Source organism: Gigantopelta aegis, chromosome 1, assembly GCF_016097555.1.
Source record: "Gigantopelta aegis isolate Gae_Host chromosome 1, Gae_host_genome, whole genome shotgun sequence".
Lineage (NCBI taxonomy): Eukaryota > Metazoa > Mollusca > Gastropoda > Neomphalida > Peltospiridae > Gigantopelta > Gigantopelta aegis.
Genome location: NC_054699.1, coordinates 37,657,032 through 37,671,125, shown reverse-complemented (window position 1 = coordinate 37,671,125; position 14,094 = coordinate 37,657,032). Strand labels below are relative to the sequence as shown.

At 39.8% G+C, this 14,094-nt stretch overlaps 1 protein-coding gene across 1 annotated transcript; it reads left to right on the top strand.

Moving 5' to 3' along the window:
* The first annotated feature begins 3,537 nt into the window (after nucleotides 1–3,537).
* Nucleotides 3,538–13,689, top strand: LOC121367989 (lys-63-specific deubiquitinase BRCC36-like). The gene is made up of 7 exons (XM_041492474.1): nucleotides 3,538–3,709; nucleotides 4,565–4,684; nucleotides 5,554–5,641; nucleotides 8,025–8,113; nucleotides 9,124–9,188; nucleotides 10,797–10,969; nucleotides 12,787–13,689. The coding sequence occupies exons 1-7, from the start codon at nucleotides 3,605–3,607 to the stop codon at nucleotides 12,933–12,935; spliced, it is 789 nt and encodes a 262-aa protein (XP_041348408.1). The 5' UTR covers nucleotides 3,538–3,604; the 3' UTR covers nucleotides 12,936–13,689.
* The last annotated feature ends 405 nt before the right edge of the window (nucleotides 13,690–14,094 follow it).

The window sequence follows — 14,094 nt, the reverse complement described above, 5'->3', positions numbered from 1 at the left end:
TTCCATGTTTGACGTTGTACTTGTAGGCCTAACTAGTATTTGAATATACCGTAAATCCTTGAATAAAAGCATAGTCTTGTAAACCTTTAAAAAATATATTTAACTTAATCTTCAAGTTGAAAGAAATACAACACATATAACCTGTAAGAGTGAGTTAGGAAGATTCTCCATAATAATCGATATAAACGTCCGTGTGCAGGCGCGGATGCAGGATTTCTAAAGGGGGGGGGGGCGGGGTCCAAATGTGATGACTGATCCCTCCTTTTACACAAAAAAGTTAATATAAACACGTTTTCCCTTAAAGGTTATGGTCGGTTTTCAAAAAGTGGGAGGGATCCGGTGGATCCGCTACTGGTGTGTCCAAATATGGGCCCATTTAGAAAACTTTCCTTTGACTCGTTCGTTACTAGCTGACGCTGTGATATGTAGAAAAAACATTAGACTCAGAAAGTACCACTATAGCATGCATAGCTAGGCCCACTCTCTGTTTAAAACACAAAACAGTATAATAAATTAATTAGACGTTAAACCACATAAACAAAAACAGTTTAGAAAAAAAATGTGAAAAATATATTTCATAAAAAGTATGCCTGGAGGTTTGAACGGAGGTGAGTGCAGGAGGGAGTAAATTTGGATTTGTAGGTTCAAACTGGTGAAATCTGGCAGCATACGAGACCTTCTAGCAGCTTAATTCATACATCCCCCTGGAACATACTTCACAGTATTAAATTCATGTTCTGTAAGTGACAGAAAGAGTTATTCTATATGTTGCTAAAAATATAATGACATCGGCGTACATAGGATTTTAAAAGGGGGGTTCCAATACATAGGATTTTAAAAAGGGGGGTTCCAAAATAGATTGCAGAGATATTGGGCATATATTTCTATGTTGAGTAAATATAATAATGTCAGATATCAATGTCAGATATATTAAATTTAAAAAAAAAGCGATTTCGGGGGGGGGGGGGGGGGTTCGGTCGAACCCATCGAACCCCCCTATGTACGCCCATGAATGAGATGAACAAGAAAAGGTCTTATTTAATGGCATTGTACTTTCTCATCAGATTGCATCATGTAACTTTGACATTCTAAACACTTGGTGGACTACATGTCCTGAACTGTTTATAACTGGAGTCACTTCATTAAAACCCCTTGATTTACTGCATATCCTGCTTGATCGGGTAAACTAGTCCCCCCCCCCCCCCCCCCCCCCCCCCCCCCCCCCCCCCCCCCCCCCTAGGTGAACCTGTTGCTGGCAGTCAGGAGTTGTTACATATTCTGGCTAAGGCTTATTTCTTGGAAGTAGCTGCTGACGATCGAGTATTCCATGGTGTATACTCGTGTTGCACTCTTGCAACACTGAAGATCATGGCTACTTAGATTTGCATCAAAGCAGTAGGTATCACTGTTCATCCTGGTAGACAACAAGCGTTGACCAGGGGCGGGATAACGTGGAGGTGAACCCGGGAAAAACCCATAGAATCAACTTTGCTTCGTATATAAGTATGACTATCATATATTTCATTGTAATTTGACTTTGATAACTTTTTTTTAAAGAGCAGTATTATAGGGACGGATCTGCCTAGGTAGGTCAGATATAGTCTACAAAAAAATCAAAAACCAAAAAAAAAAGAAAAAAAAAAAAAGAAGAAGAAAAAGGGCACTTGTAAGCTAAAACTTTAAAAGGCATTGTTCTACGGACGGCTCGATCTAGGTATGACAGTTATACATAAAAACGATACAAAGGAACACTTGAAAATTATAATTTTAAAGGGCACTATACTAGTGATGGCTCTGTCTAGGTAGAGCAGTTATACATAAAAAACGATACAAAGGGGCATTTGTCAATTCTAACTTTAATTGGAACTATTCTAGGGACGGCTCTGTCTAGGTAGGGCAGTTATACATAAACAACAAACAAAAAACAAACCAACAAGAACACGATATAAAGTAGCCCGAGTACTCTGACTGTAAGAGAGCTAGACGGACATTTGGACATAAACACGCTCTCATTACAGTCAGAGACCAACCTATGTCTTTTTTTGGCAATTCCTGACTACCAAACGGTAGGCAACGAGTCCCGCTCTAATACCACAACAATCCTATGTTTGACGTCAAATACTTTACATCAATCATTTTCGAGTAATGATACAAACAAAATCCACATATAATCACTAAACACATACTAGGCTGAAACCCGACAGCACCCACATTCATTCAACGCTTCGTTACACTCCCGTCGCAACAATTGCAAAGCTCGGCGATCTATTTCGAGACTGGGGCGATTCCGCCTAAGCACAGGGGTCGTCTCATAAGAGGAGGCAGTACGTAGCAATACTTTTGCCGTATCCTGTCGATAACACCCAAATGTATCCTTCAAATTCAAAATGGAATCAATAATGTGTAATTGTTTTGGTTTAATGACGTAATGACATCCAAATTTATACAAACAAATTAGCCACTCTTCCATGTTGTAACTTTTTGATAGAGACGGCCCCTGTAAAAATGCTTGCACAAGGGAATCGGGTGCGCGATCACGTGGTCTACGTCTCGAAATAGATCGCCGAGCTTTGCATCGACGGAGTGTCACGAAGCGTAGCTAAATGTGGGTATGTTCGGGTTTCTTTCTGTAAAGGGCTGTATTAGTGATTAATATGTGGATTTTTTTTGTACTATCGAAAATGATTGATGTAAAGGTATTTGACGTCAAACCATAGGATTGTTATATTAGAGAGGGACTCGTTGCCTACCGTTTGGTAGTCAGGAATTGCTAAAAAAAGACATAGGCTGGTCTCTGACTGTAATGAGAGCGTGTTTATGTCCAAATGTCCGTCTAGCTCTCTTACAGTCAGAGTACTCGGGCTAGATATAAAGGTGAATTTGTGAATTATAGCTGTAAAGGGCACTATTCTAGAGACAGCCGTCTAGGTAGGGCAGACATACATAAAAAATTAGAGAGCCTATTGTTCATTACTAATTTTGAAAATCTATACAATTTAAAAGCAAAAACTATTAGGCTGTCACTATGCAACGTTGATCAAGCCTCTTTAAGGCGCTAATTACTCGCGTTAGGCAATGTGGAGAGACTCAGTAACACAGACACACATCTGCAAGCTTGCGCATACACACACAACTGAACTTCATGCAGATAAAAATGCTTAGGTGCAACACAATTTTTATACAAACAAAAAGGGCACTTGAAAATTTTGAGGGCACTTGAAAAATTTGGGTGGGTGCGCGTCACCCTGGTCCCCATCTGGATCCGCCTCTGTATGTTTATACCCCGTCAACACCGTAACGGGCATACTATACTGATGCGTACAATGAATATGATTTATTCAGAGATTGTCGTAAATATAGCCTATTACGAATAAATATGAACACTGTACTGCTCCACATTAAACCCCGATTAACGTTTTTGGTTACCGGAATTCTTGGACAACCGGAAAAATTCGCTCAAACACAGCCCGGAAGTTAGACAAATATCACCTAGGGTAGATAACTCTGATAGAGTAAGTACATTTCCTAAAATGGTACCCTATTGAAACGACGTAGCCTAGATCCTACTTGTCAATGTAGTTTGCGGAATTTCGTAGTTACCAGAATGTCGGTTGCGAGCGTCCACCTGGAAGCAGACGCGTACCTCGTGTGTCTAACTCACGCCCTGTCCACAGAGCGAGAAGAAGTGATGGGATTGTTGATTGGAGAGGTGATGCTACTGAGATACAAAACGTTAAAAAACAGCAAAATGTTGTTCTTTTTTTCTGCAGAAAACGCTTTTAGCGAAACATTCAAAAATAAACGTGTGATTTTTATGGGAAGGACTTTCTTTTGGCACTGTCACTAACCCTAACCCTAACTCTGTTTATAATAAGTATTTATAATGTTCTTTATATGTGACAGTGCCAAAGGAAAGTCCTACCTTTTTATGTTATGTGTATGTCTGTACATGTAGTTGATGTTATAATTCAACCCCTGCCCGTCGCAATCCACAATGCCGTAGTGATTGCTGCGCGACAGTCACTTTTCGCACCCTTGTTTTGGCTTTGTACACTGTAAATAAAACATATCCAACGGTAATTTTTTGATATGATATATTTGACAAAAGGTACTTTTTATTTCTTTCATCTTTTGAAACGTAAAATTAATATTTTGTCCAGAATTATGAAAAATAACAACCTGTAAACAACGTCGTCCGCTTGTTATAGAAATTTAACAGAGGTCACTTGCTATTGACATTTTTTTATTTGAACATTACTAATGCATCTGAATGTGTTTGAAGAAAATCTTGTGATTAAAAAATTGTACCTTTTAGGAAATATGGATTTCAAGTGAAATTACCGTAAGATATGCTATATTTATTGTGTACGAACCCAAAACCAGTGTGCGAAAAGTGACTGTCGTCGACCTTAGTTCTCCACAGCATTTAAAAAAAAAAATTGCAATGGATTATTCAGGGTTGTTTTTTTCAATGGCATGTTTTTTGCCATCAATGTTTCATAATTGCAGGACTTGTAATTAATGTAATACGTGTGATATTCAGTAATGAGGTCTGTTGTTTCAGGTGGATGAGAAGAGAGTGTCGAGGATTTCTGCTGTGATTATTCTCCGACGGTCGGACAAGCAAGCGGATCGGGTGGAAATTTCCCCGGAACAGCTGTCGGATGCTTCCACCAAAGCTGAGGTGTTTGTAGTAGCAGTTTCTATGCAACAGTGAAAGTTCATTTGTTTAGATTAATAGACTCTGTCATATGTGGTCATGTGGGATAGAAAAAGTACACCCAAGATGTTGGAAAGTTCGACACGGGAAGAGGCTTGCCGAGTCCCAGGGTAAAAATTTTCACCACCAAGAGTGTACTTGTTCTATCCCACATGAACTCATACGGTGGAGTCTTTTTTTCCCCCCCCCATCCATTTGATAAAGAAACCATTATTTTACAGACAAAGATGGCTGAAAAAGTAACTTCTTTATTTGACCATTTTATCATAAATAAAGTACACTATCATATTTGCTGTGTTGTTTCATGTGTTAAATATAATTTAACTCTACAAGATAGCTTTTAAAATGAAGGTTTTAATAACAAAATATCAATATAAAACTAACTAACTTGCATTAAATATGATGTCATATATATTACCAACGATATTTCATATGGGTTGATGTCATGGAATGGGTCTGTCTTGTATAGCTAGGGATGGGAGAATATTAATTCCTGTACATTCGAAGTGTTTCTGGTCATTCTGCTGTTTCTAATACTAGTTAGTAATAGCACAAAATGCATTTTTCATATTTTTAAAAATGCACATATCTCTGAGAAGTAACGATTATAGAGAAGACCTGTAGTCTGTTTTTTAAGGCTGTTTCCTCATTTCTTTGACAAAATCCACATTTCACTCTATTGTATCTTTATCCATGTGTGTTACACGTTTGTAGATTAACCAAACTTGGTGTCCATTTTCACTGGTTGAAACTTGAATGTTGTTTTCACTATTAGAACCATTGTAGACAATTGAAATGAGACATTACTAAGACTAGAAAGTTGTTTGTTTCAGCAACTGGCTCATCAGCTGCAGCGGCCGATGCGGGTGCTGGGATGGTATCACTCTCACCCTCACATCACTGTGTGGCCCTCACACGTTGGTAAGATGGTTTACACGGTGGAAGCAAGTAGACACGGGGGGGGGGGGGGGGGGGTAGGGGGGCTGAGATTGAGGGCACAAAAAAATGTCTACGGGGTTCGAGGGTATGTTCTGCCATACATTTTTCCTGCTTTCTACTTGTAAGTAAAATCATCTGCATTAAGATTTACTACCAATAATATTTTTGATTCAGAATTATTTGGGGAGAGGGAGGGCTAGAGCGTCCGGAGCACCCCCTGCTCCACCATGCCAGGCACTTCTAAAAGGAAGGAAGGAAGGAAGGAATGTTTTATTTAACAACGCACTCAACACATTTTAGTTATATAGCTACAGTATATGGTGTCTGGCATATGGTTAAGCATCACACAGATAATGAGAGAGGAACTCCGCAGTCGTAAACAGTTCAATTACTAATCTAGTTTCGGTCAATACATTTCAGTGTGAGGGATATTTAATAGAACCCATGTAATCTCCACGAGATGAAATCCTGCAAGATGTTAATTAATATGGTGTCGGAAAGTACATGCATATAAGAAATGTGATAAAAGTAATTAAATACATGTTGTTAGTCCCTTACTGGTCGAAACCAGTTTTGTCTCCATCCTGTCTGTTTGGATGTCTGTCTGGACCAAATATAGTTTTATGGAATTCTTTTTACAATGCCTCAAGATACTGAGATGAAATTTTTATAGCTTTATATCAAGTTTGACTTTAATGGAGATTTACCCATTTGACAGTTGTGGCCAGATCATTTCATTTCAACTTATTTTCGTGCTTATATCCAATTAAGGATCAACCATGCTGTCATGGGCACACACTTCAGCTATCTGGGCTGTCTGTCCAGGACAGTGGGTTAGTGGTTAGTGAGAGAGAAGAGGGTGTAGTGGTCTTACACCTACCCATTGAGTCATTAAAACTCACTCTGGGTGGGAGTCCGTACCGGGCTATAAACTCAGTACCTACCAGCATTATGTCCGATGGCTTAACCATGACACCACCAAGACCTTAGGATCGATCCCCATCGGTGCACGCATTGGGCTATTTCTCGTTCCAGCCAGTGCTCCACAACTGGTGTAACAAAGGCTGTGGTATGTACTATCCTGTCTGTAGGATGGTGCATATAAAAGATCCCTTGATGCTAATCAAAAAGAATAGCCCATGAAATGGTGACCGCAGGTTTCCTCTCTCAATATCTGTGTGGTCCTTAATCATATGTCTGATACCATATAACTGTAAATAAAAATGTGTTGAGTGCGTCATTAAATAAAACATATGCTTCCTTCCACCGAGGCCAGTATGCCAGATCAAGTTTGACTTTCATGGAAATGTATTCACGGGCTATAACTGTCAAAGATAGAATTTATCCACATTTCACAGGGTTGTGGCCCTTAAACTTATGGACTTTAAATTTTGTGTGGGCCCATTTGGGAACGTGTATTGCTTTAGAAGTACTTTTAGAATGCTTTTTTAATTTTGGTATTATTTGTTACAATAATCTTCCTCGCTTGAGAAAATTGTGAACAAAAACTTGATTGTTACTTGAAAACACCAAGAAGTAACCGATACAAGGCCCAACCCCTGCAATTAAGAAAATGTCCATTGAAAAACACCCTGAATTTAGCCCAAGGCAAAAAAGTGCATTGGAAAATTAAAAACTCCACAGCAATCTCCACGGCATTGCCGATTGCCGTGGGTAGTTGCAGGGGACCTGGCCTATCATTCACTAGTTATCTCTAGATCTCTAGGGCTGTACACACCAAATAGCTGTGGTTTAAAATGTGTTGACACATATCGTTTAAAAACACTGTAAAACGACACCACTTGAGCGCATTGAATAATTAATCATCGTCTATTGCATGTCAAACATTTGGTAATTCTGATTTTTCCTAATGCATCAAGGGATCTTTTATATGCACTTTCCCACAAACAGTAAAGCACATACCACAGCCTTTGTCCAGTTGTGGTGCACTGGTTGGAATGAGAAAAAACCCAATCAACTAAATGAATCCTCCAAGTGGTTTGATCCTGCAATGCAAACACTTCAAGTGAGCACCGAACCGACAACTAAACCTTGCCCCCTTGTTTTTCAGATGTCCGAACGCAGGCCATGTATCAGATGATGGATACCGGCTTTATCGGGCAAGTGAGCACTGAACGGACAACTAAACCTTGCCCCCTTGTTTTTCAGATGTCCGAACGCAGGCCATGTATCAGATGATGGATACCGGCTTTATCGGGCGAGTGAGCACTGAACTGACAACTAAACCTTGCCCCCTTGTTTTTCAGATGTCCGAACGCAGGCCATGTATCAGATGATGGATACCGGCTTTATCGGGCAAGTGAACAGTGAACCGACAACTAAACCTTGCCCCCTTGTTTTTCAGATGTCCGAACGCAGGCCATGTATCAGATGATGGATACCGGCTTTATCGGGCTGATTTTCTCTGTCTTTAACGAAGACAAAAACACAAAGGTTAGTTCTCAAAGTTAAACAGAGTAATTCTTTAAAAATAACACATGCTACTTGTAGAGAAATCACACAGTTTCCACATTAGACTACTGTAAACCAGAGTACTGTAAATCAGATTAACATACTAACATTTTATTACCATATATACATGTATAAGAAATTTTGAGTGTTTAGTACCGAGTGAGGTTCAATGACGTGTTGGCAAGAGGTTTGTTATTTTAATTTATACACTAATGTAATGTATTAACTAATTTTGATCTGTGTATGTATGTATAAAAAATATATATATTGTAAAAATGTGACCAAAAATGAAAATGAAAAACTTCAAATAATAAAAACCCCCAACATACTAACATGTTTTATTTTAGCAAATACACACTTTTAGACAGATTTTTATCAGCGATGTTTCTAGACTCCGATAATCAGTACCATTCTCCACAATTCCCTACCATTCCCCACCATTCACCACCATTCTCCACAATTCCCTACAATACCTCACCATTCTCCACCATTCCCCACCATTCTCCACCATTGCCCACCATTCTCCACCATTGCCCACCATTCCCCACTATCCTCCACCATTTTCCAATGGCCATGTCGTTTTTTATTTCCAATTTTGGAGTAAAACATTCCCAATCTGAATATAAATAATTCCTTTTATCATTATTATTATATGAAAATATATTTGAAAATAATATGCAACACTTGATAAACACCACAGTGCTCTTCCCTCCTTCATAATGTTTTGTAATGCAAAATAAATGTATTAATTTGAATAAACATAAATATGTATAGTATTATTTACTCTCTTAAATTCTAACTTCGCTTAAGAAGATGTTTTTGAAATGAAACTGAAAATTGCAAAAACGTCAGAGCCATGGGTGTCTAATAAAATTTTATAAATAAAACCCTGTAATAGATAATTTTCGCGACATGTAAATGTCATGAACGACTGGAATCACGAAAGTAATGTCTGTATGAATTTCATGACTTGTTTGTGTTTGTTTGTTCAGGTAAACCGAGTTCAGTTGACGTGTTTCCAGTCGGTGGAGGTGACCTCGCACTACGGGTCAACAGAGTAAGTTAAACCGAGTTCAGTTGACGTGTTTCCAGTCAGTGGAGGTGACCTCGCACTACGGGTCAACAGAGTAAGTTAAACCGAGTTCAGTTGACGTGTTTCCAGTCAGTGGAGGTGACCTTGCACTACGGGTCAACAGAGTAAGTTAAACCGAGTTCAGTTGACGTGTTTCCAGTCAGTGGAAGTGACCTCGCACTACGGGTCAACAGAGTAAGTTAAACCGAGTTCAGTTGACGTGTTTCCAGTCAGTGGAGGTGACCTCGCACTACGGGTCAACAGAGTAAGTTAAACCGAGTTCAGTTGACGTGTTTCCAGTCAGTGGAGGTGACCTTGCACTACGGGTCAACAGAGTAAGTTAAACCGAGTTCAGTTGACGTGTTTCCAGTCAGTGGAAGTGACCTCGCACTACGGGTCAACAGAGTAAGTTAAACCGAGTTCAGTTGACGTGTTTCCAGTCAGTGGAGGTGACCTCGCACTACGGGTCAACAGAGTAAGTTAAACCGAGTTCAGTTGACGTGTTTCCAGTCAGTGGAGGTGACCTCGCACTACGGGTCAACAGAGTAAGTTAAACCGAGTTCAGTTGACGTGTTTCCAGTCAGTGGAGGTGACCTCGCACTACGGGTCAACAGAGTAAGTTAAACCGAGTTCAGTTGACGTATTTCCAGTCGGTGGAGGTGACCTCGCACTACGGGTCAACAGAGTAAGTTAAACCGAGTTCAGTTGACGTGTTTCCAGTTGGTGGAGGTGACCTTGCACTACGGGTCAACAGAGTAAGTTAAACCGAGTTCAGTTGACGTGTTTCCAGTCAGTGGAGGTGACCTCGCACTACGGGTCAACAGAGTAAGTACAAGGGGTGGGATTTAGTTCAGTCGGTGGGGTGTGTGTGTGAGACATAGTCCAGTGGTAAAACACTCGCTTGATGAGCAGTCGGTCTGAGATCAATACTCTTCGGTGGGCCCATTTAGCTATTTCTCTCTAGCCAGTGCACCACTACTGGCATATCAAAGGCCATGGTATGTGCTATCCTGGCTATGGGATGGTGCATATACAAAAAACTAATGGAAACATGTAGTGGCTTTCCTCTCTAAGACTATATGTCTGAATTACCAAATGTTTGACATCCAATAGCTCAGGCTGATGATTAATTAATTAATCAATGTGCTCTAGTGGAGTCGTTAAACAAAACAAATTTCTTAGCTTTGTCGGTTGAGTACTTACCTGAAGTGCTTGCATCGCATGATCGAACCACCTCGGTGAATCCATTCAACTGATTGGGGTTTTTCTCATTCCAACCAGTGCACCACAAATGGTCAGACTGGTATGTGCTTTCCTGTCTGTGGAAAAGTGCATATAAAACATCCCTTGCTGCATTAGGAAAAATATAACAGGTTTCCTCTGTTGACTACAAGTCAGAATTACCAAAGTTTGACATCCAATAGCCAATGATTAATAAATCATTGTGCTCTAGTGGTGTCGTTAACGAAAACAACCTTTAACTTTTGTGCCCAAGTTATCAAATATTTCACATTCAGTGGTAGATGATTAATAAAGCGATGTGCTCTAGTGGTGTCGTTAAACAAACCAATTACATGTTGTTTTCCTTTTCAGCTATGAGAGAGTGGAGGTGCCTGTTCACATAGCTCCGAGTACGGCCATTAGCCGGGCATGTCTGGAATCCATCATTAAACTTCCCAGAATTCTTAGTCAGGAGGAAGAGGATGCTTACGAACAAACGACTCAAAACAGCCTTGACCTCATCACTCAGATCCATAATGCATCAGGTAAGTAAAGGTGCATTTTCTTACATTTGATTTGGTTATATATATACTAGTTATCTATCTCACTTTGTATGTCACTCAGACACTTAGATAGTCTTAGACAGGAAACCTGCTGCTTTTTATAATTAGTAGCTGGGGAACTTTTATATGCACCATCTTACAAACAGGATAGCACATATCACTGTCGTGGTGCACTGGCTGATATATTGTTAGTTAGAGCTTGGCGGTATTGGAATTTCAAGTTCGGTATTGGTATTGGGAGGATGATTTACCTCGGTATCGGTTCGGTATTCGGTATTAATCAAGCAGTATTTTATGTATACCTACCTCTAAACGAATGCCCAAGTTAGAGCCTTTTCCTTGTTTATATCCAACCCACTTTTTGGTTTAGGATAGGTAGGTATTCTAACAGGTAATGCTTTTGAACCATTGCTCATCTGCTTACCCACAGGTAAACCACTACAGGTAAATAAACTACAGAAGTAATAGAACCACAATAATCAATGTCAAATACTTAGTAATTATTTGCTGTCTAGTAACCAGAACCAGTGCGTATACTACTGGACACAGTCGCGTACATGGTATAATTGTTACCTATTTTCTCTTTGACACTGTCGCTATTTCATCGAGCCGTTTCGATGTTTCCTTGCAGGTTTCCTTGTGATGGCACTGAATGTGTTTTTTCAAATTTGTTGTATTGTCATGGTTGGCCAATACCTTTCATTTGCACAAAGTGCATATACATGTCTTTCGGTCAGTTCTTTGGTAGTACTGTGCCCACGCACTCTTCTTATCTGCCATTTTGTGGGCAATGTACATGTAGTGTCATCAGATGTATTTTTAGTGTTTTACTTAATGGCGGGAATACTTATGTTTCAATACCGAAAAGTTCGGTATTTTCAGGTTTGCTCGGTACGGTAAATCGATATTGTCACGATACCGATACCGAACGGTATATACCAAATACCTCCCAGCTCTATTGTTAGTGCTTTACTAAATGGCGGATAAAAATTTTCAATACTGAAATTTCGGTATGTGAAATATGCTCTGTACGGTAAATCAGAATTGACATGATACCAATACCAAACGGTATACACGTATATGGTATTACAGTATGCTGACCGGTCTCCATTGTAGGCTAGTGTGAATGACACATGAATGAAACTATCATCCTAGCACTTTTTAGAGGCCTCAATATGGTGAGGTGAGATTGTAAGCAGGGCTCGAAATACATAGGATTGAGTCAAATATGGCCTGCTGTAATTTTCTGAAAATAGCAGGCCAAACGAAATATTGCCTGCTCGGAATAATACAGCACATGGTGAGTGGAGAGACAGTGTGTAGAAAATTAGGACCTCTTCAGGAGATGTATTTTAGAGCATTATAAAATTAAAATGTAACAGAATCAGAAACTCAGCCTTAGCTAAATGGAAGATGATATGTTCGTACATATATGTACACCTGTCTGTTGCAAAAGACAAATTTTAGTTAATCACCTGTTAGGTCTAAAAAAAAAAAGACTACTTTTCGCAGGCTGCTATTTCGAACCCTGGTAAATTTAATGAGCTCAGCCTCAGCTAAATAGAAGATAAGATAAACTTTGTTACATATAAACATTCCACATTTGGAACTTGATGCAAAACATACATCTGTCTCTTAAAAAGATGAGTTTTTTGTTTACATCTGTTAGTTTTTTGCAGGCCACTATTTGGAGCACTGATAAGTGTAATGTTGACTTGTGTTTGAAATGTGACTTGTGTTTGACCTGTGACCTGTGTTTGACCTGTGACTTGTGTTTGACCTGTGACTTGTGTTTACAGTGTTCACCAAGTCGGAGTGTCACATCATGGAGGTGATGGGCGGCCCGCTTCTCCAGTCTCTGGAAAACAGACTGGCAGTGAACAGCGTGAAAATCGCACAACTCCACAAACAGAAGGAGTTGCTGGTCGAGAAACTCAAACATTTCTAGCGTGTGAAGGCGTGAATTTTGAAACACAGTAACATGTTGATGCAAGACTCACGATGATGGCTGTTTTAATTGACTGCAGGTGTCTTACAGATATGGAACAAGATATTGTGACAAAACTAAATCACTGGCCTTTGTGGTGTAAGTAGAACTGGGTGGTATTGACATTTTAGGTTCGGTATCAATATTTTTGGGGTGATTTACCTCTGTATCAGTACAGTATTCGGTATTGATACAATACTAATACCGATAATGATAATGAGCGGTATTTTCATTATACTCAGATTTAAATGCATGTCCAAGTTAAGTCCCACCGACTAATTTCATCTAAATAATAATTTTGAGATTTTCTTGGGACAGTAAATTGATATTGACACGATACTGATACCGAACGGTATATGCAGTATTCCACCCAGCTCTAGGTGTAAGTGATTTAACCATCAGAGTTAAGGCTGGTGGGTACTGAGTTCGCATCCTGGTACAGGTGCAGATCCAAGGGGAGGGTGCCCGGTGTGCACCCACCCTTGAATTTTAAATTGCCCTGAACAATCCAGTGTTTTGGGGGATGAAATGCATGTTAGTGTACTTTTGATTATTGTCGATGTCCTTTTTAAACATTGCATCCCTCCCTGGATACACTGCTGTAGAAGGCAATTTGAACTGTATCCACCCCTGCACCCAGAACAAGTTTTAATCACGCATTGGGTGCACGTAGGCTACTACACCAACTTTTTCTCATCAGGCAGGAGGGGGGGGGGGGGGGGGGGGGCTAGGAGGGGCTCTAGACTCCCCAATAATTCTCAATCCAAAATATTATTGGTAGTAAATCTTAAGGCAGAGATGCATTTTACTTGTATAATGCAGAAGATTGCATTTCAGGACATCTAGTTTTCAAATTTTTATCATACCCTTGAACCCCTAGAAACTTTGATTTATGCCCTCGATCTCAGGCCCCCCCCCCCCAAATGTCTACTTGCTTCCACCGTGTCTGGTCATTAACCACTAACTCACTTTCTTGGCTAAGGTGTATGCCCAAGATAAAGTACTTAAACCGTAATCAAATATAAGCACGGAAATAAGTTGAAAGCCAACGTTCCAAGCTTTATTTGAAAAGGATAACTCTTAGTCATATGTGTTGTTAGTCGACAGCATTTCTAGTATG

Coding starts and splice junctions, on each gene's coding strand:
- LOC121367989 (XM_041492474.1), top strand. CDS start 3,605: ATGTCGGTTGCGAGCGTCCACCTGGAAGCAGACGCGTACCTCGTGTGT. Junction 3,710..4,564: donor TGGGATTGTTGATTGGAGAG/GTGATGCTACTG, acceptor CTGTTGTTTCAG/GTGGATGAGAAGAGAGTGTC. Junction 9,189..10,796: donor TCGCACTACGGGTCAACAGA/GTAAGTTAAACC, acceptor TTTCCTTTTCAG/CTATGAGAGAGTGGAGGTGC.